At 41.4% G+C, this 25634-nt stretch overlaps 1 protein-coding gene across 4 annotated transcripts in view; it reads left to right on the plus strand.

Moving 5' to 3' along the window:
- Window positions 1–2634: 2634 nt before the first annotated feature.
- Window positions 2635–25634, plus strand: part of osbpl9 (oxysterol binding protein-like 9) — a 29177-nt gene continuing 6177 nt past the window's right edge. Inside the window, exons 1-11 of one of the 4 annotated variants that reach the window (XM_084011982.1) lie at window positions 2635–2772; window positions 4176–4226; window positions 7089–7167; window positions 15038–15114; window positions 19201–19296; window positions 20011–20058; window positions 20828–20857; window positions 20955–21005; window positions 21509–21547; window positions 24173–24266; window positions 25088–25192. In XM_084011982.1, coding sequence (XP_083868108.1) covers window positions 2662–2772; window positions 4176–4226; window positions 7089–7167; window positions 15038–15114; window positions 19201–19296; window positions 20011–20058; window positions 20828–20857; window positions 20955–21005; window positions 21509–21547; window positions 24173–24266; window positions 25088–25192 — 781 coding nt within the window. In that variant the 5' untranslated portion in view covers window positions 2635–2661. Of the gene's footprint in view, window positions 2773–4175; window positions 4227–7088; window positions 7168–8011; window positions 8133–15037; window positions 15115–16432; window positions 16593–19200; window positions 19297–20010; window positions 20059–20827; window positions 20858–20954; window positions 21006–21508; window positions 21548–24172; window positions 24267–25087; window positions 25193–25634 lie in introns of those variants that run through there. The other 3 variants (XM_084011983.1, XM_084011984.1, XM_084011985.1) reach the window with 3 other exon arrangements.

A 25634-nucleotide genomic window follows, 5' to 3' on the forward strand; every position in this document is an offset into this window, starting at 1 on the left:
TATTGCAAGACTGAGGCTCATCCACCCAGATCTGAATATCTGCTTTATGAATGTATTATTCTTCCATTCTGAACCCGGTCGAATGTTCATCTGCATGAATCTTTAATCTTTTGGGGTGCCATTTTTTTTTTATTATTATTTATTGTAATTTCTTTTATTGGCCCATTCTTCTAATTTTGGTCAAACTAGATAATAAAGTCCAGAAACAGCTCTGTTTTTTGAGCACAAAGGAAACTGTGTATAGCACACACACACAACTCACCCAACCATTCTTTTATTTGTTGCTTTGGCTCACATCTTAATGTACACTGGATAAGGCCTCAGACACATTGGTTCATTGACACACGTTGCATATAAATACAAAAAAAATCTAATCTGTAGACACTGCAGGTCCATAACACTTTCAAAATGCCTGTTAATGACACTTGATGGATTGCCAAGTAAATATTTTTGTGCTGTGATGCATTTCATATCATCATTTCATGTTGTGTGTGTCAGTATTAACGCCCACTTTCTTGCCAAACCGGATCATTTGAGACAAACTGACGACTCATTTCTATTCACTGTGAGTTTCAAATAACACGGACGGGGGGGGAAAAAATGCCATAATTGTTTCTTTCATTATTCTCGGTGCCTTTTTGTGAACAAATGATTTATGTACAGTACACTATCACTGCAAGAAATTCACAGTTATGGCAATGTTGAAAATCCATCACGAAAACATGTGTTTTTGTTTCCGTTGCCATGAGATTGTGATGAGGATATAACTAAATGCATTGCTGTCATTTCGAGGTGAATGATCAGATGCAAACTTGAAACCGAAAGGTGCACTTTGTCTATGAAGATTATGTATTTAGATACTGAGTTACTAACGCCGTGTATTAGTAGCCATTAACACTGTTAGTGCAGCCACATCTGGTTATGTCTCCTATCTAAGAAATGACACATCTGGCGTCTGCAGCACTAAACTAGCTGCTCTGTTGTCTCATAATCTGACCACATCGAAGGTTTTGTCTAAAAATATCTGCGTTGCATACTTTCTGTTGATTTATATAGTGCATCTAAGTGGAGAAGGTTTCCCAAAAAGCCTTATCAAGACAAAAAAAATGCAACTTCCCAGAATCAAACACATTTCCAGTATGTTTATTTTTGTTTTTTGTTTTTTTTTCAAAGAAATAAATGTAGATTTTCAATCAATGATCAGAGTCTATTAATTGATTTGATACCAATGCTTTTTCTTCAAATCTGATATCTGAACCACGCTGTATAATATTTTAACTGACCACACATTTCTCATCATCAGTCTTCTGCATTGTCTTTAATTATGTTGCCTGCATTTATTCTGTAAATCTGTTTTTTTATTTTTATTTTTTTTCTCCTGTCTCTGTTCTGGAGAACAGCTCTGAAGAATGTGTGTACACATCATTATACCAAAGGCCACTTCTTCAGTTGTACGAGTGCAATGTTAACCAACACACAAAATATGGAATATGTGAATCTAAACAGGGATTTAAAAAATGGCAGAGATGTTACCATTAACATTTTTTTTTTTATTGTACAAAATATATTTTTTGTGTTGTTTTTTTTATTTTTATTTAAAGCTCACGTTATATTACTGTGAAGTTTTGCTTATCAGTGTTAAGCCTATTGTAAATAATAAAGATATTGATGAATACTGTTTCGTTTTGGGTCGTCCACCTGCCTCCAAACACTTACATTTATTCTACATTTATGTTGATGACTCAAAAAATTCCCCTCATTGGTAAATACACTGCTAATGCTTTTAAATGTAAGAAAACTGTAAAAAACAATACAAAATTAAAGTCATGCTTGAAATATTTATGCATTAATAATGATGATCCAAATACATAACACTAATTAGTGTTTGTAGTTTCAATACATTGTGTACATTTTGTTGTTTATACATTTTAAACTGTACTTTGTTAAGATTTGGAATGCATTTTAAGATTATCATTTATTCTGTTTTGAAAATTAGCATTTTATTTTAAAAATAAGAACAGCAACATTATTATAAGGGATTATGACATTCACAATATGTAGATAACAGACATTCCTAAATGTTGGAATTGGCAGGGGGTCTTTATACAGCACTTCACAATTAGCATATAATTGTCAATGATCATCAAAGCGGACAGTTAAGAAAAGTAAATATCATTTAAAGCAGTGAGGATGAGTGGCTAAGTATCCATTTGTCCATCTTGCATCATAGAAATACTTTCTCAATCTTAGTAGGGAGGTCAGTCTTTCCATCTCTTGTAATTTCTCTATGTAATTTCAAGCCTGTTATCTACTGCAATTCAATTCCAAAGGACTTTATTTTTTATTTAGGGCACACAGAGTAGCCGTAAAAGAATAAAATGATGACAAAAAAAAATGAGGCAAGCAACAATTTAATGTGCAAAATACAGTGCAAAATAAATAAACAAGCAGCAGCATCTTGAAACAAGGATATAGGGTAATGAAAAAATAATATTGTATGCCTGTCCGTGTGTGTGTGTGTGTGTGTGTGTGCGCGCGCGTGTGTGTGTGTGGGCATCATCATCATCATCATCATCACCATCCTCTCCGTTGACAGCATCCTGCCGGTGACGCCTGCCCACACCTTACCCGACTCCGCCCCAATCGTAGCCTATTGTAAAGATGGCGTCCATCATGGAGGGGCCGCTAAGCAAGTGGACTAACGTCATGAAAGGTTGGCAGTATCGCTGGTTCGTTTTGGACTACAATGCCGGCTTGCTGTCATACTACACGGTACGTTCGTCTCATCGGTTTGCAAATCCCCGAAGTGCCTCCGCTCGAGATGTTAAGTGTGTAGAAGTTGTCGGCTGGCAGTTCAGGTGGGATAAGGGCCTTGTGTTTGTCCGGAGTTAGGAGTCTCAGCTGGCACAAAGAGGCGAGTCCCTTTCGACGCGGATCCGCACGGCAGCCAATAGCAACGCTGCTCGCACAGGAGCCGACCAATCAAAGCGAGAGTTCTTTTTTTTTCCTCCCACACTTCCGCTAATGTAAGCTAAGCTAGCAAAGCTAAGAGCTGGAAATGCACCACACTCGGCGGAAACGTCGCCGTGAATAGTTAACAACATTATGTGAGACACAGAGACATGTTTAGTGTTTGTTAGCGAGCAGATATTTGTCTCTGGTTGTCACATAAGCGTCGCTACTATCGCCGGTTTGCTAGCTAAACGGCTAACAAGACACCGCGGGAGGAGACTGGCTGCTAGTTGGATCTTTAATAACTCCCACGTCAAAGTAGTCGTTGTACTCTTGATTGGTAACGTCGAGAGTGAAGCAGACAAGAAGCTGTCAGCGTCACTGCTTGTGAAACGAGTTGTAAGGCAGATGACAAGTCACAACTGTCCACTCCTCCCAGCAAGTGTTTGTTTGTATTTTCTTGTACAGTGGCTTAGTACATTTTGTCTTTTTCATTAAGTCGAAAGTATCACTATATATGTTGCCTGGTGAGATGTGAGAGTCCAAGTTTGAGTCCAAAGTCTGATTGTAGTACTTTTTGTAATGTGAAGGCACAACAATACATTATTTTTCCATGGCACATGTGGTTTTCTGGTGTAGAAACACTGGTTTTCCTGCAGTGTAACTGCTGTTTGAGCCTTGTCTCCTTACATGTTTCTGTATAGGCCCACAATCAAAAAAATGCTGACAAACCTGTCATAAGTCTATTAATATCTATGCACTATAGTCTAAGAGACTCTGCTCTAAATAACAGTTGAGAGAGAAAAACTGAACTGTGGGTTTGTTTGTTTTTAGTCATATTACAAAATAACACTCAACAAAATTGGGATAGAAATCATTCAGGGATGAGGACAAGTGAATTCAAAAATGTTTAAAACTATAGGTTTTGTCACCTATTTAACGTAGTCAATTCAAATGTAGATATGAATACATTTATCAGGACATAAGCCTACATCTGCTGCTTTTAAATTGAATTTAAAAAAGAGTATGATGTAAATGTAGGATGTAAATCTGTAAGACTGATATCAAGATGGAACAAATTGAATAGACAGAAATTGCCTGCAGGCCAAAGTTTGGCTTCATGACTTACAGGTTGAACCTGACCTATAGTTTCTAAGCAGTTAGCCTTATTCCTGCATACTAACTGCATTAATCCCTAATTTTCTTTTCTTGTTAATTCACAGTCGAAGGACAAGATGATGCGAGGATCCAGACGAGGCTGTGTGCGACTCAGGGTAAGATTCTCAGGATCAAGGCCATCCTATTCCCGACAGACAGTTGTGTTTGATGAACTTAGTGCGTACCCCGCATGCTTGGCTTCACCAGGTATTTGGAAGAGTTTGCGCATGTTGAGGGAATTGTTGTCTAAAGTGCAGTACAACTACACATCCCATGTGTGACTTTCTGACGAGGTTTGCTTTGTCAATGCAGTATTTCTGAATCATAAATGGCTGGCACACTCTACTCAATATTGTGCCGTTTTCATCAGGGACATTCATTGCTTTGTTGGCCTTGTTGAACAAGTGTGAATAGTTTTCCTCCAGCTCCATCACTTCACTATATGAGCTCTCCCTGGTGTGGCATTTGCCTTGAACAGTGTGCTGTCAGTTTAAAGTGATGCCCACTAGAGGGCAGCAGTTGCTCTTATACAATACCTGGTTTATAACATATAAGGGGAGGAGGTGAAGGCTCTTAATGCAGTAGGGTTTTCAAGGGACTGAGCCTGCATTAGTGCTGAGAGAAAGAGCTCTCTTTTCTTGAACATATAGAGTGTTGTATTTGTTTTGAGAGAAACCAACGCTAGCATTAAATATATTGACTTGAATTGACATCTTATAAAACACTCAGGACAACATTTGTTTCTCTCCTTTCTCTATTTTTGAGGTAGTGTGACTTTATGTAAAAGGTGAAGAAGGGCCGGGCCTTTCTTCCTGATGCAAATTCCCAACATATCAACCCCCAGCAGCAATCCCAAGCCAGAACCTGTCTGGCCTAACCCTAGGCCACATATCAAATATCTTTCTTGTTATTTGTCAGATGAAATTAAGGAAATAAAGTGTCTCATACATTTCCAGAGAATCAGTGATGAAAGCATGCCATGTCATGCCACCACACCTGTTTTTGGAAAGATAGGACGTATCCTCTGAAACTACTTGGAAAAAAGAATCCAGTCTCATAGTTGTGGGTCAGATGTTTCTGTTTGGGTTCTTGGTGACAGTGTGACCAATTTAATTGCAATTCAATAATTAAATTATATGCATCATGGAGGAGAACAGAGAACCACTGTCATTGAAATCATATCAAAAACAGTGGCTATTGAATGCGTTTGTACTTGTATTTTGTTGTTTACAACTTTAATCAGGACGTTATAAAACATTTTGACACTGATCAGTGAAGAAATAACATTCATGTGAAACATTGACAGAAAAAAAATGTTTTTAATAATATGCCTGAGGAAGAATCAGTTCTTAAAAATGTGGCTTGTATAAAACACTGATCCCTGTGTCATTTATTGAACCTGACTGTTTCAGGTTAAACGTATATTTCCTGCAGGCTCTCTCTGTGGTCCCACTAAATCAAATAATTAGCTAGGTAGCTTTTTAATGTAGTCTTATTCTGGTTTTGTGCTGAGAGGCAACTATGTGTTTTAATCGAGTCATAAACTTCATAAAAGTAAGAAAAATGAAGTGCTGCAGAGCATATTACAATCCGCTAACATAACCTTTGATAAATAAGAACTTTGTATTTCAGGTTTTGGTGAAACTATGCAAACACACTTATCAGTAATTTAGATTGTGTGGCTGGTAAAACGAAATGTTCTTCTGGCACTCTTAAGCAGAGCAAAGAGAACTATTTTAACTGTTAGAAACTTCTCAAATGCTATGCCATATAGACATAGACAATATAAGTAAATATGATTCCCTCACAAAATTAAATAATAGCAGATCATGTAGTATCATGTTATCCCCATCACGATGAGCAGTACTTCTAAAGAGGGTTTATAATCAGTTTCGTCTTGCAGACCCGGATATATGTATTAAATTGAAAATGCATTATGTTTCCTTCTACTTCTGCAACATTTCACCACCTGTGAAGGAATGTTAAATGTTTTCTACTCCTTCCGCAATCCCAAAACTATCTTTACGTGTACTTACTCAGTCCTTGAGACGTCTCTTAGTCCGTCCAATGTAGAAATATTTACAAAGACAGTCATATTTATAGTTATATTCCCTCAGCTAATTGTACATCAACTAGTCTCTGATAGTAGGGGCTTTCCTGGAAGATATCTTTGGATGTTCAGAAAAAAAACAAGCATGGGACACATCTGAGAATTAGATCTAAGAATATGGGTCTTGTTTTTATATAATTTGTTGTGCCTCATTACCATAACAAGTCATGCGTGACCGTATCATCTGAATCTTAATTCTGCGGTTATTCATCTGTACTCTGTGGTGTTATTTGATCCCCGAGTCTGAAGCGTATCCACGTTATCCCCAGTGGGACAGAGTCTCAAACTTAGTATTTATTTATTATATTTTACAGCTGTTCACATGGTCTAATCCATCCACTGTTCCTAAGTTTTATTAGTTTTAGGTTTGCTGTGTGTTTGTTTGAGGCTCTGAGTTGTCACACACCCTGTTTTGGTTGCTAGGAGCTGGTCCGTCCCAGCTGACCAACGGGCCGTTTCTCTGCGGTTCTTTTCCCTCCAGCCGGCTGCTAGCTGCCGGTCCCTTGTGTCTGTTTTTTCTCCAACCCTTCCCTGCTTTTCTCCTCCTTTCGCTCTCTCCCAAATCCCACCTCCTCTCCTCCCCTCCCCTCCCTTCTCCTCTGCCATGTTCCAAAAGGCTGCACTCGCATGTGTTTGCGTGTGTGTGTGAGAGAAAGACGCGGAGTGACGACGAGGCACGAGGAGGTGAAGCTTTCGAAGGGGAGAGAGTGAGGTTTCCGAGACCGACCGAGGGTGATTTATAAATACCAAAAAAAAAAAAGGGCCAGTCAGGGGTTGCTGGAACATGTGGAGGGCATGAGGATGGAAATGGAAAGTGGAACATGACGTGTCCAGCTGTCTGACTCTCTCTCTCTCTCTGTTTGCCCAGGGAGCTGTGATCGGCATCGATGACGAGGACGACAGCACGTTCACCATCACCGTGGACCAGAAGACTTTCCATTTCCAAGGTGAGATGCCCCCTCCTCTCTTTATGCCCCCTCCTCTCTGTGCTGCCGTCGCTGTCTTTCTTTCCCTGTGATGTCTTGTGCTTCCATCCCTGCTGTTCAATTACGTGCTCTCTCACTCTCTCTCTCTCTCTCTCTCGCTCTCTCACTCCTCTTTCCCTCCCCACCTTTTAAAGACTTGGCTTAGTCTGCTCTAATGCCAGGAAACACATGCACACAGGCATCTACACAATGTCAAAGCGTGCTGCGTGCATCTCCGCTTTTTTCTCTCTCTCTTCCCGTGGAATCTCTCGGAGCTCTTCGAAGTTGGACTGACCAATATTTCTGTAGATAAACCAGATTTTGTTCCACTGCAAGCTAGACATATTCCCTCTGGAACAGATCGAGCAAGTAAGGCTTTTTATTTTTATTTTTTATTTTTTTGTCCCTCGGCCGTCCCGACCGTGGCTGAGGAGGAAGATTGCTGCTTGTGTGTTTCTGCAGTTGAGCCTCTGGGAATAATAAGGGAATACTGCTGAGCTCAGGTCTCTTCTGGTTGCTGCCGCTGTTCGCCCTTCACTACAACGCTGCCGCCGCTCGCCAGTCACTCCGTAGGCACAGGATTGGCTCCCAGCTACAGCATCGCCCCTCTCCCGTCCTGCCAACCCTTCCCCTCTTTTTGACAGGGAGCTGTCCAGTCCAGTACACCGCAAAACACTCTTCTTGATTTTACCGTTTCACTACGCCAGGTCTTTAACTAACCATCTCCACCTTTTCTTTCATCTCTTGTCTTGTCCATTCGTATCCATTTCCCCCCCTCTGCTAACACCGAACCCCTCACACCAGCACCCCCACCCCCACCCACCCTTCACCTCCTTCTTGAGGTTCACCAGCCACAGTCTATGGGCCCCCCGCCCCTCTCACCTCCTCCATGCCCTCTCCCATGTCTGTGTTCCGAAGCTGTATGCTGTGGTTCTACAAACGGAAGGGTAAGGAGAAAACCGTGCACGTCTCGTGGTACGCAATGCATGCCAGTCCCGGGCAAAGAGGATCGAGAGGAGGCGTTGTTTGTTTGTCTTCTGGGATGTGCTGTTAGGGTGGAGCGGTACGTTCCGTTAGCGCTCTGGCGTATCGGATTTGATCAGGATTCAAGGACAGTTCGGAGTGGTGTGAGTTAGACTCTTCAGTGGCCGAGGACCCAGGAGTGTTTGCCGTGTGTTGAATCTGACTCGGTGTGTTAGTTAGAGAAGCATGCTTGTTTTTCCCCCCATCTGTTCTGCTCTTTTCTGGTTTTTCTTGTTTGGCTAAATAATGTAATCTTTATTTTTTTTCCCACTTCTGTACGGTGATAATTATGTTTACATTGCGATGTGTTTGTCAATGAATCATAGCTCAAATGTGACGGTCTTAACTACTTCTGGAACTTTCTGTGACGCATATAATCGTCACAGAAAGTCTTAGTCGTAAGCTGTAATGCCTCAGTGAGTTAAAGATTTCTCCCTTTTGTATGTTCAGTTGCTGGTGGATGTTATCTGAATTCCCCCATGTGTGAGAGACTTTGAGAGAACAGGCGAACAGCGTGCAATGCAAATTATATTCTAATCTAATGAGTTTAAATTTATTCTAAAACCTGCTTTAATGCAGTCAAAGAGGCACATTTGGTCGGCTGTATAGCTTTCATGAAAAGGCAGCAGACAACTAGGACACATTTAGTTAATATGGCGATTAAATACTACATGAATGATTATAGTACAGTTAATTTATTTGTCAATGAGAGGATTCTGCTTTTCTTTATTTAGTTCAGCTTAACCAGTTATCTTATAACACTTTCACAGGACAATCTTAGCCTTCGTAGAACATTGTGACCCGTCACAACCATCATTTCGTTTGCCAGAAAGCAGCGAAATGTCTCTGTAAGACACATCTGCTCTCCAGATACCTAGAGGAGTGCTGTACCGTCTCGCGTGTCGCCGCTGGAGGAAATTAGCACCGAGTGTGTTGTAAGCACGACACTCTCTAGATACATGAGCCGTTGGCTTGGGTATCAGGAGATGCACAGGATGTTGGGCAAGAGATGCCATTTCTCTGTTGCTGTAAAACGATCCCGGTCCGAGCATGTTATGCAGTTCGGTCTCCCAGGACAGCAGCGTCTGAAACGCGTCCATCTATACATTACATTATGTATGGGCTGGTGCGTGGCTCGCTGGGTAGAGCCTCAAAAGAGATGTAAAGAAAGGCAAACTGGTGGTTTACCAGAATGTATATTTCCTAAGAAAGTGAGTCAACCCAGTATTGAGCCATGACAGTTCCTCTTACAGGACGCTCCTGCTCACAGGTTAAATTGTAGTACCGAGCCGGCCGGCCACTGTGCAAGCCCGGAATTCATCTCTGTGCTGTCTTTCTATTTAGAGGAGCATCCATTATTCATGGGCCCATCTCCCCCGGCGGTGCATCAGAGTTGCCTGAGAGCCCCTTTCCCTTTTTGCTCTTCCTCTCACTCGCATCCTCTTATCTTCAGTAACTATCAATCTCCGCCCTGACTGCCTGGACCATCAGTCCAGGATGGAAACCCCCCTCACGTGCCCTCTCCCTTGTCTCCTTTTTCCAGGGTCCTCCCTCAGCTTTCCCACCCTTGTCATCATTTCTTTTTAATCTGTGTTCTTCAGGTCTGCACCTGGACTTAGTTGGAAATATCTTCCCTAAACGCAGATTATACACAACTCACTCAATCCAAAGCGATATGAGTTAATTTCACGTTTTTGTCACGGTTTGTCATAGATTAAATTAACTGAACAGATACCACCAACACAACAGTACTCCACTGACCTCAGAAATAGTGCTTTCTATTCCCACCACAGTGACTGTATTGACAGTTTACAGTCCCGTGCATCATACAACCCTCCCACTGAAGCATGTCCCGAAATATTTCATCAGCTGGTCGGAAGATGACAGGATGAGAGAGAAGAGGAGGGGGATGAATAATTCACAGAGGCTTTTTGGAGGAAGGAGGAGCAGGATTATGGGCAGGTCGTAACGTAAAATTGGATTCTCTGAGAGCAGAACAATGGTAGAAATTATAAATCCTTGGTGCTGGTATTTTGTGTAAATTGTTGTCCGTTTGTGTGGTTATTAGCATCTGTCTTGGCAATTGTCTGCATTCTCTGTGAATAACTTCCAGTAGCTTCATTTATGTATGTTTTTAATTCCCGAACTCAAGCTTTCTAATGGATTCTGCGGGATGTCACTTAAACACAGCAGAGTATCTGGAGGCAGAATAATGAAGGACGTTGCGTTTCAGACTTGTCTATGGCCACAATACTTTTATTGTGTGACTAATTTGGTAGTATGAAGTGACATTTTTTTAGAAACATTGAGACAGAATCGAGGGCACCGTATAACGTGGAAGTCGACCACTTCCCCCTGAGTAGCAAACACACAATTATTCAGCATCTGCTGGGGCACAAAGGGAAAAAAACAACATAGCTGTTGAGCATTGACAGTTAGAGCCCGACCGATAAAGGATTTTGAAGGCCGATACCGCTACAAATGTTTGTTGATTTAAAAATCCGATATTCCGATATATTGGCAGAATTTATATATATATATATACTTCGAACAAGACTGGAGACAAATTCTGTTAAAATATATTCTGTTAAAATATTCATTTATCGGCCATTATAAATGCAGATACCGATAGTTTGGAAAATGCCTAATATCGGCCGATAAATCGGTCGGGCTCTAATTGACCCCATGAATAGTTTGAGAAATTATTCAGGCATAACTTTTGACATACTGAAGAGTAAAGAGAGGACAGTTGAAATCCTGGTTCCAAAACATGATTTTCTTGAAGGTATGTTGTACGTTTTGTCTTTCTAGTTTACTCTTACATTATCAGGCTGGTATGTATGTATTTATCATATACTAATAGCTGCCAGGGTCTGTAATAATTAGATGAATTGGTGTGAGGTACAGTACCTCCTTCCTGTATTTGCTTCTTCCTCTAATAGTCTTGCTTTGCCTCTCTGCTTTCCAACAGTAATGGGGTTTAGTTTTTACACACCTTCCTCTGTTATGACACTACTCAGCTGGACTTTGAGACTACGTAACACTCATACAGCGCTGAAACGCCATCATAAAAGTCAAGAATGTGTTATTAGTGTCAGGGTTTTTGCAATGCAGGGAGAAAAAAAAAACTGAACTCAGTGACGTGGACTTTTGACACTTTTTTTGCCTATAAAATGTGCTGTGAAACACCACGTAACAAGTCCTTTGCACAGTTATTTTACTATAAAAGAGAAGTACTTCCAGTGTTCCAATCGGGAATTCTTCCTGGGTGTATTTTATTGTAGCTTTTATGATTACAAGCACCACTATCTTCTGAGTAACTCTCACCAGGTAGCAGGAAACCTGCTCTCCTACACTGTGGTCACACAAAAATCATACCCTAATCTTATTCTATCCCATCCACTCCTCTAACTCTGGTTGTCCTGCCTAACCTTGTCTGTATCATCAGGACTAATTCATATTTTAAGGACATAAAATATGAATTTGTAACTGCGCAGATTACCAAAGGAGGCTCATCCCAGATGAAGGCTGCTGTCATGTGATTGGCCTACTGGTTGACAGGCCACCACTGTAGCTGTAACTGCACATACCTACTTGTGGATATAAATCACGGTTGTACGTGACCCGCCTCCAACTAGGACAAAGATTAGACTTGCGACACAGTTCAGACAGTTAAATGTGTTTTTGGTTGGCTCTGCTACTACCTCTCCTCCTGTCATGAAGAGAGCTAAACAACATTAGCTGCAGTAATCTATTCGTCTGGAGAGTCTGTTTGGCTGAGGGGGAAAGTGAGAGGCCAGAGAGGCGCTGTCTGAGTGGATTGGCCTGAGCTCCGGCTGCCTTTTTAATGTCTTTAAAAGCTTTTCTGCCGTAGCGCTGCCCGGCCTCTGCGCTCGCACAGCCAGCCATCTACTGTACCGTCTTGTTTCCAGCTCAATGAAAACATGGACTTTTACACAGGATATACTTTGCCAGCTAATTCAATGGCATATAAGTGCTTCTTTCACATATTTTTGTAATAGGCTTTTGACTGGAGGCCATCATCCACATGCACACAATGGAAGAAAATCTACTTTCCATGCAAGAACTGAAAATGTTTTAATACTTTTAAAGCCCAGTCGGCAAGTCTGGCGGATGGAGGGCACTCTGTCAGATTGTGAATGTTTACAACTCTCAGGCTCCTCCCCCACGACCACCGAGCTCCTCCCCCACGACCACTGAGCTCCTCCCCCACAACCACCGAGCTCCTCCCCCTCGACTTCGTGCCCTTTGAAATCCCTTAGATCACGCCACCTTTGAAACGCGCGTCCGATGTGGACTCTGGTTTTATCACGGGCACCGTCGCCATCTTTCTTTTTTCCCTTCTTTTCCACCGGTGTTTTCTTTTCCTCGGTTGTTTTGGACCTCCTCGTTTGGGTTTTTAACGAGGAATTGGAAGCTTGTTGCTACTTCCCTCCGCCTCCCCCCTGTGATAGTGGTACGACCCGAGGGGGGAGGGGCTCTGTGTGTGCACGAACACAGCCCTGCGTACTGATTGGACAGGATGATCCTGGTGCTGTTGGATCTTTGCAAAACAAACAACAGGCTCCACGTGGACGTAGAGGCGCACTTTTTTCTAAAAACAGATGATTTATGTTGTTCTATCGGAGCGTAGTGTCGCCTTCAGGGAATATGATCAAAAAAATGTTGCCGACTGGGACTTTAAATACAGTCTACAGACACACACACACACCACTTGCATACCTATACAACCCGACCAGAGAGATTTAATACTGGTGTTGGTAGAGGATATTATATTTCTTCATGCCATTGTCACCAAAAAGAGCACATGTGTCGTCTGCAGTTTGCGTTGCTCTTTGTTTAATGTCACTGGCAGTCTGTTTGTTCTCAGTCTTTGCTCTGAGGGTGCAGCCTCGCCCAACCGTTTCACACTCTGACCCCAAAGGCTCTACGTGGAAAATGAAACACTGGGTGTCAATGAATCCGTCACGCTCTTCTTTTAATTTTTTTTTTTTTAGAGTATCGATTCATCTGGCGTTGATGCACACATCACTCATCATACTTAAGGCTGGGTATTAAAACGGAATTCTCTGAGTGAATGTGATTGATCAGTCAGATTTAATGTATTTGATCAGGTACTGCTTTAAATCATACATTACTGCTATATATTTGTACAGCCCTATCTCGCTTCCCTTAGAGGTGGAGTTGTTTGATGATACTAATTTATGATTATTATTAGAAGTAGTAGTATAAAATGAATAGGCAACATTTAATTTGCCCCTTTAGGTCTGCCACACGGGCTCTGGATGTAAATATCTCATAACTAATAAATAGGGCTGCACCGAACAGTTCAAACCTTTTGGAGCTTCATTCATAATATAAACATTCAAAATATTATAAATAATAAGAGGGTGAGTATTGGCAAGAACCTCACGATATGATACGTATCACGATACTTTGATCATGATACGATACGTATCACGATATCACGATATTGTGATATAAATAAAGATGAAAACACAAGTACCTGTATATGTACATCAGGTGATATTGATCAGAGGACAAATTCAGTCAAAACTATTTCATTCAAAGCCTCTCCAGTTTATTAATTCCCATGAAATTCACTGGAATAAATATTGAAAATAAAATGGAAAAGGATAAAGTACTGCATTCACAACGCGTCTAAACATGAATCTTTTTTTTTTCTTTGGAGTTGAAAAATCGATATTGTATTGGGCGGCAAAGTATCGCGATATATTGCTGTATCGATATTTTTACCCACCACTAAATAATAACTAACTTTGCGTGTCATACGCCACCTTCGTTCCCTTCTCTCGTTCACTCTCTCTAACACACTCACAGCAGCTGCTCTGTAATTATTAAAAATAAGAAGATGGATGCAATTTCCAAATTTCATAACATGATTTAATCCATCTACTCTCCTTCACGCGCCTTTATAACAAGTCTAGAAGTCCGTCTGTGACCCTACAGACAGATTCCCCTATTCAGGTTAATGAATCAAAACGCCTACAAATACTGTTGTTTTCTTCCCGTGGAGGTTTTCTTGAAGTTCCCCTCCCTCTGTGTGTGTAATCTGAGCTTCTCTGTGCTGTGTTTACGTAGTCAGTCCAGGTTAGAGTGTATGTTAGTGCAATTCAAGTCCCTGTGTGTGTGTGTGTGTGTGTGTGTGTGTGTGTGTGTGTGTGTGTGTGTGTGTGTGTGTGTGTGTGTGTGTGTGTGTGTGTGTGTGTGTGTGTGTGTGTGTGTGTGTGTGTGTGTGTGTGTGTGTGTGTGTGTGTGTGTGTGTGTGTGTGTGTGTGTGTGTGTGTGTGTGTGTGCGTGCACACCTGTGTTGGAGGCAATCCCTCATAGGTATGCCCTGAACCTGGAATGAATCGCCTTTTTGAAGACTGTCTGATTGAAGAGTTTACTTAACTTTCTTTAGATAGATCTAATCTAAAGCAACAGTTTGAGCAACACACTTGCTTTCTTGCTGAGAGTTGGATGAAACGATCAATACCATGCTCATGGCTGTGTGGTGGCTGCAGTAGCTTAAAATGCCGAACTGTTCCTTTTTAAGGAAACGTGTTTTTTTGCATTCTTCTTATTGAAAGCTGCTTCTTTTTATTGTTTTTGTCGTAACAAAAACGAAACTATAATTTCTAAATGAATCCACAGCATCCATCACTGCGTCACACCAGAACCCATTTCAGTCATTTCAGCGTCGCGTCTTGCTTTCATTAGTGAGTAACACGAGTGTAATGGCTACCGACGGCGTCCGTATGGAAAATGTGGCTCACTGGGTGTGTCTGTGTGCTTCTGCCCTCAGCCCGAGATGCGGACGAGCGGGAGAAGTGGATCCACGCCTTAGAGGGAACTATCCTCCGTCACACCCTCCAACTCCGAGTATGTAACCGTGCACTTGTTTGTATATGCGTGTGTAAATGTGTGAGTTTCTACTTGTGTCTAATCCATCCACAACGGTTACAAGAACAAGTTGTGGGACTCTTTGATGTTTGTTTGCCTCTTTATATGAATTCCTTTCTTAGTTTTACATTTATTTTACATTACTATCCATTTCTAACATCTCTATTCTTCGTAATACCCCAAAGAGTATATACTGGTCTATATCTGAAAGGTGGGATTCGTGAGCAAATTTGGAAATCATAAAGATAAATATGTTACCAAGCTATCAAAGCTTTCGTCGCTCGAGTTTTATTGAACCTCAGATTGCATGTATTTGCATACTCTATAAATCATGTACCGCGCAACTTTTTACAGTGGACTTTGCATCTCAGGTCCTCTCATCAGCACTTTTTTCTTGCTCGCGCCAGATTGCAGAGCAGTTGAGTCTTGTCACTAAAATAGAATGGAAAATAACGGTGACATTCATGTCATCATAAATGGAGGATGTTTTGTCAATATGTGAGTGCTTTGGACTGGTGTTGGGACCAGGACCAGGTTTTGACAGTTTTGATTTATTGCTTCCCCGCTGGCAGCCTGTTGTCCTTTTTTTTTCCATTATTTTTTTTCACTGTTTATTTTGAAAGTGTGTCTCAGCCAGTTCTTCCCCCTGCTCGTCTTCCAGGTGTTCCCAGCCTCATTTCCTGCTCTCTTCTCCTAAAATAAACCATATTCCTTGTTCCCCTCCCATTATCATCACCTACATGCAGCTCTTTCCCTCCATCCCCTCCTTTTCACCCTCATGACCAACCTTCCTTCCTCCCTCCCTCCCTCCCTCCTTCCTTTTTTTCTGCCTTCCCTCCCTCTGTGGCAAATCCTTCTGATGTGCTACGTGTGCCTGCTTGTGCTCAGTGCGCACACACACACACGCACACACACGCCATCCAGTGAGTGCTCTGCTGTCGTAGCATCATGTGACCCAGCAGTAGCCAATCCGAGAGGCGCTTGCTCGATCAACCAAACATCTGCCCCTGCTGCTTCAGCCAATCGGTGTGGCGGTTGATGCGTGTCCCTGTCAGCACTTGCCGTTGCTTTGTGTGTTTTCTCTGCTGCCTGCGTGAGAGGAAGTGTGCCTTTCCTGTCAGGGGAGGGTCCTGGATTAACTCGGCTCTGTCTGCCTTCATACCAAACCGGCTGATAACTGCTGCCGGAGGATACGCTGTAGCCGGGCTGACTGCACAGCTAACTGCTGCTCTGGTTTATATTGACAGACTGCGGAGGAGGAGGTTGTTTTTTTTGTGCGGAGGGAGGAGGAAGAGGAGGAGGGAGAGCTAACTTCACCAGAGCTTGATGGTTTGTTGCTGTAGGGAGAGAAGAGCGGAATCAAGAGAAAGCGAAACAGATCTTGTGTCAGGCTAAAAGGCCTGATGGGGGAGATGTACACGGTTTAACGCAGCATGTCAATTGGAACGAAGCACCCAGTAAGTAAAACACACACACACACACGAATGCAAACACCACTGCACCAGCGCGAGGGGGGAAACCTGAACGGCTGCAGTGCGCTGCTGGGGCAGCAGCATTTTTAAAGTGGGTCACTCTGCGTGGAGAGGCAAATAGAGGCAGGGCGGAGGGGGAGGGTGTGATGGTGTTGTTTGTTGAGTCTGGGGTGGTAGGGTGGGCTTCCGAGTGTTTGTGGGAGACTTTACCAGCTCAATACATCCCCCACTATGTCACAGTCAGCTACACACAAACAGGGATGCACGTGTGTGTGTTAGGTATGAGTATGGAAATGCAGACTTCTGGGAATATTTCAGGAACGGGTAACAACCACCTGCCTCTGACTTTCCACTTCTAAACTCCATCTGGGGTGGAAAAACAACCCAAAAAACCCACTTCCCCACTATTGTGGGTGTGTTTACAAAACATGAGACATGGTCTACTACGTAATGATAGGGGCTTTGCACCATGTCGGCTTCATTCTGCACATATTGTGAAGGCCAGTCGTAATGTCTGGTGTAACACATGCACACATAAATGCGGTCTAATGTGCACGCCCTCTCGTAAATACAACCCTATCAGATGCGTTTGTACTCTGGAAACACTATCGTGTTGAAGTTAATCCCCACTGTAAACAGAAGGGAAAAGACAAGAAGATTATAAGATTCACAAAGGAAGTCCACTCCCTGTATTTACATTAGAACCTGTAGATGTTTTGCTCTGGATTCGGTGTGTGTTTTGTTGGAAAGTAAAAAGTCATCATGATGTAATGCCTAACCAGAAAGATGGCTTCTATTTTCCTCGTAATCTGGAGGGATTTTCCATCGGAGTGTGAGAAAGCTTGCACTCGGATGACAAACTGGAATACAAACACCTGTGTATACATGCTGATACGGCATACGGACCTCCACATCTGCATCAGAATTGATTTTTGCTCCGGCCCTCATGTGGACAGCTATGTTTTGCAGTCAGTAAAAGCACCTTTGATCTTTTCAGGAAGTCGGGCTTCGCTGCTGCTGAGTTTAGACATTTTTCTCACCGTTAAAACTTTAGCAGGTCTCGGGGCTGCTTGTGACTATGAATGGCTTTTCTTCACTTTCCCGTGAGGTTGTCTTCAGTACGAAGAAAAGCCCCGGCAGACTCGGGGCACACCAGGAAGACGGTGCAACGCAGCGAACCCGAAGCACCGGTAGCAGCCGACATGGTTCGATAACAGTCTAAGACTTCACCAGAACTGAATATGCTCTGTTTTCATGCAAGAGGTGTTTTTTTCCAAGTCCGAGTAGGTGCTGACACACGCCGTTGGTTATCATACGGACTTGTCTGGCTTGACATAGAGGTGTTATTGTGTTGTCATTAGTGCTGAGTGTCCTTGCTAGTCACTGGCTTCAACATGGGATATGGGGTGATTTTTCTTTTTGAGGAAGTCTCGTCTGTGCGTACATTTATCTGCTCATTTTCCTGTTTTTTTTTTTGGTTTTGTGTCACGTCCAGCTGCATTGTTCTTGGTGGACAGATAGACAGATGTCCGGTCATGTCTGTCCTGTTTTTAAGAATTAACCTTTGAATGGATGATGGAATGAAGTTGTTTCTGAGTCTGTGTTTCTGATTCTGATGGAGCTATTAAGGCATCAAGAAAAACCAATGCATTTGCACTAGGGGTGTGAATCTTTGGCTTCACAGCGATTCGATTAACGATACAGTAGTTGGCGATTTGATTCAAGGACAATTTTTGATTTAACCATTTGATTCAATTCAAATTGTAACAAATTCTATATCCATGAAATAAACATGCAATAATGTGACTATAAGACTATCTGTATTCTTCTGAAAGGTGAAAAAATAAACAGACCACAGAATTACTTATTAAACACATTTATTCTATAAAAAAGTAGTCCTGCATAATATTTTATAAACAATACAAAAATGTAATGCTCAGTTATTTTTCAATAGACTACATGCTGGCAGGGGAGAGAGTGTCTTTAAACGTATTAAAACATGTATCATAAGTAAGAATCACGATTCATGAGATTAAACGCATTTATATCAATTATTGGTGAAGCCAAAACGATTCATTCTATTTATTTATTTTAGCTGATCGGTTTAGTTGAATCTATAGGACTGACAATCGATTAATCGAATTAATCCTTACACCTCTAATTTGTACACATGCTTCTGTGTCACGTTGCATGTTTCTCTCCAGCCACAACTTCCTTGGTTTCAGTTTTGTTGTACCTGAAATCCGCTGGCCTGCAGTCAGGCAGACAGACCTGCCAGCCTTTTATGCTGGCTAGCCTTTAAACAATAGTAGAACTCCCCTCGTACAGTGCACTGCTGGAAGATTCTCCTGAATTGTTGATGTTTCTGTCCACCATTTTGGATGAGGGTACACAGCCCTACCTGACCAGGTGGCCACAGAGACCAGCTCTCCTTTTCTCTTTCCCTTTTTTAATGTGAGGATAGTCGATGCGTGGCTAATATCGTTGATGTCCGCTGCGTGTTTACTTTGAATTATGCAAAGACTAGCATGCCGTTTTGCCGCGATTAGGGCTGCTGCTGATGCTGAGCTGTGTTTTGTTTGTCCATCCTCAGGAGGCCGAGACGGGATTAGTACCGAGTGTTCAGGACTTTGATAAGAAGCTCGCTGAAGCTGACGCCTACCTACAGATTCTGATTGACCAGTTAAAGGTAGGAATCAATGGAGCACCACTTATTTACCTTCTATAAGGATAGATTTCACATCTCGATAACGATATAAATAGATAGAGATATATGTTGGCATACATATATATTCATCATCTAGCTTTCTTTCTGGTAATTCAATTAATAGTCTGTTATAAACACGTGTTTTTGAGTATTTTCTCATTTAATTAAAAGATGAACAGATTGTCTGAGAAATGTGAGAATGCCTTTTATCAACTTAGATGATGTAATTGTGTATCACAACATCCCTACATGATGATTTCATCACGATGTGATTCCGTTGAAAGACAATAAATGTCGTATTGAATCATCATCCGCCCCGTTAATCATGTATACGGCACGGCCGTGTCCTGACCCCTTCTTTTATTTTCTCCTTCCTCTGAGCATTTCGTCACTGTTCTCTCCCGACTTTAACAAAGCAGAAGTTATTAAAAATAAGATTTCTGTCCGCATGGTGACACAGCAGAAAATCACAGACATAAAAAAGCAGCGGCACATTTTTTACTTGCAGAAAATCTTAATGAAAACACTGCAGGTGTCCTTCCTTCGTGAGAGAGAGCTTTCTACTTCACCGCTGCGTTATATCAAGCCGCGTCATCTGTACACACTCGCCGTCTTATCATTCTAATAGTCATTTGACTGTGTACCCGTCTTAACTCTCCATCTCTCTTCATCTCTTGTGCCCTGTCACTCTCGCAGCTGTTTGATGAGAAGATCAAGGACTGCAAAGAGGATGAATCACGCAGAGTGAGTACCAGCAGTGCTGCTGCGTCCCCCTGCCTCGCCGCCATTAGAGCCGAATTAGCAGCAGGAGAAGCAGGCCGGCACGTAGCGCTGATAGCGGTCTGTGCGATGCAGACCTTTGATATCGGTCGCTTGTTAGTTTTAAGCCATCGGAATATTTTAAAGGTCATTGCATTGGTTCAAAAATGCCTGGTCATTATTATCATTCTGAACTGTTTCTCAGCATCTTTATTGGGGAAAAAAAGTCATTTAAGAATGTCTTTTTATTTGAAAACTAATGGTTAATTTCAGTATTGGGTAATAATTTCATCTGTGCAATGTCACAATATAGTGAACACATTTTTAGTAAGGTTACAAATATATAAAACAGCAAAGCAGCTATGCTTGTGTAAAAAAAAATCACATTAAAAAAGTAAAAACCTGTAATTGCGGGATCATATTTAGAACCAATATATTAAAATTACAGATCATAATTGTTTGAGTGTAACATTACAGTGTTTATCAAGAGCATTCAGTCCACAAAAGACAAAATATAAAGTTATCCTTTATTTTTATTGGAGGAAGTCAGTGCCTCTTGTTGTTGTTGTTGTTGTTTTTATCCACAGCTGTGTGATTCACTTCCTCCTCTTGTTGATTTACAAAGAACAAAAAAAAGTTGTCCACTTCATTTGTGGTCAAACTGGTTGCATCACATCTTCTGTTTTTAAGCTTTTGCTCAAAAGTTGAATTACAGTTGGATTTTACAGCCTTTTTTTTTTTGTTCTTTTCACAGAAAATTGAAATTTTGAAGGAGACTACTTGTGTAAGTCAGCTCTTAACACATTTCCCTTTCTGTCTTTGCTTTTACAAGTCAGTTCCTAGTTTTTTAATTACCTTTCTGATTTCTTTTTTTCTTTCAGAGCATGGTAGAGTCCATCAAGCACTGTATCGTACTGCTGCAAATCGCCAAGGTAATCCCAACATTTCCACGTCTCTGTACTTAATACTTAATGGTAATGATCATTGTTCTTGTGTGTTACCTTACGTGTCTCTCTGGGGGAGTTCCCTGCTATCTGGGTCGGTGTTTGACGAGGGTTGTAGCCCAGCACTCATTTCATCACATGTTCTATTCAGCCCTTTGTAAAAAAAACAAAAGTGGACCCAGCATTTCTGCTTCATGTGGTTGTTAGGTGACACTTGTAGCTCCAAACACTTTAAATCACGACGTTCGAGGACAGATTGGCCTGCTAGGACAATCTGTCATCGATACCGAAAGCAACGATGGAGGATTTTACCATGTGATGAAAGGATTACTGCATGTGGCAAGTTGGTGACTATATCACGTCACACGTCATGTGATGAGAGGGGATGGGGCCTCGTTGCTCACCAAAGATGCTCAGGATGCTTCATGAAATGACTCTGCAACCTTCCCTACGCTGCAAGAAGTCTAACATTGTCTTCTCAAAATTTTAAGGACCAAAGTAACGAACAGCAACACGCAAACGGACTTATAGTAAGTTTGACATTCTCCGTCCATGACAAAAAAAAAAAATTAAATCAAAACAACTTGTCTTTTCTTTTCCTGCTTAATTTACTCTCCACTGTAGAAAACCCAGATGAACAAGATCTCTTTAGTGCATGCCGTCTAATTAGTAGATCTATCTCAAGCTCTTTCCCTCCATCTCTTTCTCAACTGTCCTGTTGATTTGGTTGATCATTTCCTGGTTTCAATCCTTTACGCGACGGTGGGGAACTATTCTTTTCTTCGTACAAAAAGGGGGCAAACTTTTAATCCAGAAAATGCAGAAATGTGTGTGTGCATAGAATATAGACTATACATGTGTGCGTGTGCATGCCTGTATATTAGAGGATGTTGCACTTCACATCGCCCACTAATTAGTCAACTAATTGACCATTGATTCATCGTGTTCACACTGCCTGCTTATTGAACCATTGAGCACTAATAACTGGAAAGCCATCCAGAGAGCAGATGTCCTGTCTTCATGTCAGGGGTCATACCTGGAGAGTTTTACTACAAATCACATGTACTTTGACTTGATTTTCCAAATCATTTAATATTTTAGTTTTTGGATTTGATTGATTATTCATCACAGTTAACATGAAGTCTTTATATATATTTATAGCTCACAGCACAATGCTACAAAAACACGAATGACGTTTTCTACAACGTCATTCATGATGACGACTTGAAACGTATACTGATATAAAAATCACCCGAGAGGAAACCAAACCCATTGAGTACCTGCAGGGTAAAAAAATCAATCTGACATAGTCATCCTATGGAAAGTGTTTGATAATGTAATGTGAATGGTTTGTTGCTAATGGACTAACGCAAGAAAAAAATTCCAATGATCCTCAAAGCAAGAATCACACGGCTCATAGGCCTTCACAGCTCTTATGACTTAATCTCACAGTCATTAAGTGTAGTATTACGCTGTATAAATAGCACATCATAAGCTCTGTCTATACATCCAACTGCACGTGTTTTTCTATGCCATAAGCTTTGTGTTAAAGATATCTGTGCAGCTTTAGTCCACCTAAACGTCTGTCACGTTGCCTGTATCCTTATAATATGGAGCAAATGATTTAAAATGTATAATTATTGTTGTTGCTAGATAAATGCTGTAGTTAGATGGATGGATAGATATTTAGATGACACAGTGCTTGCAAGGCCACGGGCTGGTCCCACCATGGCCGCCCAATATTTCTACAACTGGCTATAATTAGTGGCCCTCGCCTTACTTCCGTGGAGACACGTGGACGAGGCATCGGGCAGAGAGGAGGGAGGTAAAAACAAGAGATCAGAGGCAGGAAAGAGAACAGATATGTGAGACCAAGCCTCTCTGTAGGACATTTTCATAACTTGTCTTTTGATGTCTCTTATCTAGACACAAACAAACATGGAAATTACTCTCTGGCCTCGTTTTTTTTCCAGAGTCCACATAATAATATTTAGTGTCAGTGGAAAGTTTCCCATTCAAACAAACTCTTCTTCCTCTGTTGTCAGTATATTTTATGTAACCCAGTGTTGCATGATGGGATATTTTCGGAGGCCTGTTATCTACTTCCTGGTATTCTAGTTCAACTTAACTGTAATTTACTGTCAGTCGCTCTATTTGTACCCTCACAGCCTTGTGTCAGCTCATGCTCTGACTGTGGCGGTTCCTGTTGATCACACGTGACTTAATCAAAACTTCCCCCTAAAATAAATAAATCACAGATTTCAGGTCAGGTTTGAGTGAAAGGATAACATTTAATTTACTGAATCTAATGTCAGTGCCACTAAGAGCCCTGAGGGTAAATGTTTGGGGGTCGATGTGGTTTTGATTTAGCTCGTGTTGTCATCCGTGTTCCTGTCAGTTGGATCATTGGTGCCAGTGACCCCTTTACACCGAGCCAACAGGCTGCTTTTTACGCTTTCGCACATCCATGTGTGTTTTCTGCCTGCATTCAAATGTGCACGTGATTGTTATGGTTGCACTGATGAGGACAGGCCACCGCATAATAAAAACATCCCTGCTGGTTTGTCGCCACAGGGAAATCAGAAGCCGGAGAGTAAAAAACACGTTACGGATTTAGTCTGCGGCCCAGTGGACTTAATTCATTCCTTTCTAGAAAGGAGCGTTTGCTCAGAGGTCCAGAGGCACCGTTGGTTATTGTGTAAAGCTGCTGGCGTTTGGTTTTTTAAGCAGTCGTTGGTTTCATATTGATTTAGATAATGAAACCTGGAAACGGTCTTTCCAGGAAATGAAGTGGAAGGAAATTGATCCGCCCTGGCTGGGTGACGTATATATTTCATTGCACTGTTCTTAAATATTATAAATTATAATATATATATAAAACTAATACGTAGGCTGTGAAATCGGTGCCAAGAAGTCGAGTTTACATTGACGTCTGGCTTGACGTAGAAGGAAACCGGTATAGATGTTGTACCTGGATATTAAAATAATAAACCTGGGGCTAATCACTCTTTTCCGGTGTTTGATTTTAATCTCGAGGTTTATTGTCTGTTAGACAACATTTCAGCTTAGCAAGCAGGCAGTGACGTGGGTTTGCTGTGGTTGCATCGAGTGTGTGACGCGGTGTTGTTGTTTTTGTTTGTGTTCGTTTCCTCCAGAGCACCATAAACCCAGTGGATGGGATCTTCCAACCTCCTCTGGACAATCCTGTAGCCGACGGCACGATGCCAACACAGACCACACTACCCACAGGTACCAGACATCTGCATTCTCACCGTGTCTTATACATATTTACATGTGTGCATGGCCTCAGAGGCTTCACAGCCCCAACTGCTTCCAGAGAGGTAGCTCCCCCTGGTGGTCACACTGTAAACTGACAGACCAGCTCAATCTAACACAATTGATTTTGTCTCTTTTTGTCTGAAGTGTTTGCTGAGAAATGGCTTTTTTCTTTTTTTAGGGGGCAATTTAATCTAAGAGAAAAGATAATAACGGGTCAATATTGAGTCATGTTTTGAATCCTAATGTTTCTCTTTGGTATTAAAGAAAGTTTGATGACAATATATTATTCAGGGTTTTCATAAATAAATGTTTTGATAAAAATATTCTGTTTCAAAGTGAATCCATAGAAGTTGAATTCCTTACTGTTGAGGATCTACAGTAGAGTCCAATCACATGTTATCCAACATAACCATGATATTTATTTTTTCATGCATAGTTCTCTCTGAAGCTGAATGCATGGATGATGTTCTGTTTTGTCATTCAGTGTAATTGTGTAAAATATAACAGTCATGCTGATGTAATAATTGACTACATTGAATGGCACGTCACGATTTAGACTTGAAGTGTTGAGCTATTTCTGTCAAATGACTATGACTAGACTGCTGGGATAATTAACCATGCAAATTAGGCCGTTCTAATTTGGGTTTCTTAATAGACTGTAATCCCCTCACAGCTGAAGCTTCTGTCTGCAGCATCTCAAATCATTTTGTCAGCCTTCCTGGATTCCAGGCTGCTGTTTTTAATGTGATCCGGCTTCGATGCTGAACCATCTACTTTCTTTTTTGCTAAAGACGCTTCTCAGGTGTGTAAATCAGACCAACGCCCCTCCTCGTTACCCGTTGGTCCCGTCGTCACGGTGATGGGCAGTCTGCAGACTCCAACTCCCAACAGCACAGGTGAGAGTTCACGCATATCCTCTAGTGATTACAAGACGAATTTAATATTAGGAGCCGCAGTTATTTTCCTGCTTTGGTCTAAACAAAACGTAAAGTTTATTTATTAATTAATTTAAAGTTAATTCTTTAGCTGGTTTGTTGTTTTCAATCATATCACATGATCTTCATTAGCAAATGAAGATGTTCAAATGTCCAGAACTGAGAGGATTTTTCATCCACATTAGTTTAAATGTTAAGGTTCATTATTCGACATATTATCTTCACCATTGTTTCCTCAACTAATATTTCCAAGGGCAAGAATCAACATCTTATCTTGTCTCGGCTTTCTGTATTTATTTATTTATTTAAATCTTTGCAAAAGTTGCATTAAAAAAAACAGTGTGGCTCCTTCCAGAATGTTATTATTTATCATTAGAGCCTTTAACTTACAGGCAACATGAGG

This window comes from Eutrigla gurnardus (genome assembly GCF_963514095.1).
Source record: "Eutrigla gurnardus genome assembly, chromosome: 6".
NCBI lineage: Eukaryota > Metazoa > Chordata > Actinopteri > Perciformes > Triglidae > Eutrigla > Eutrigla gurnardus.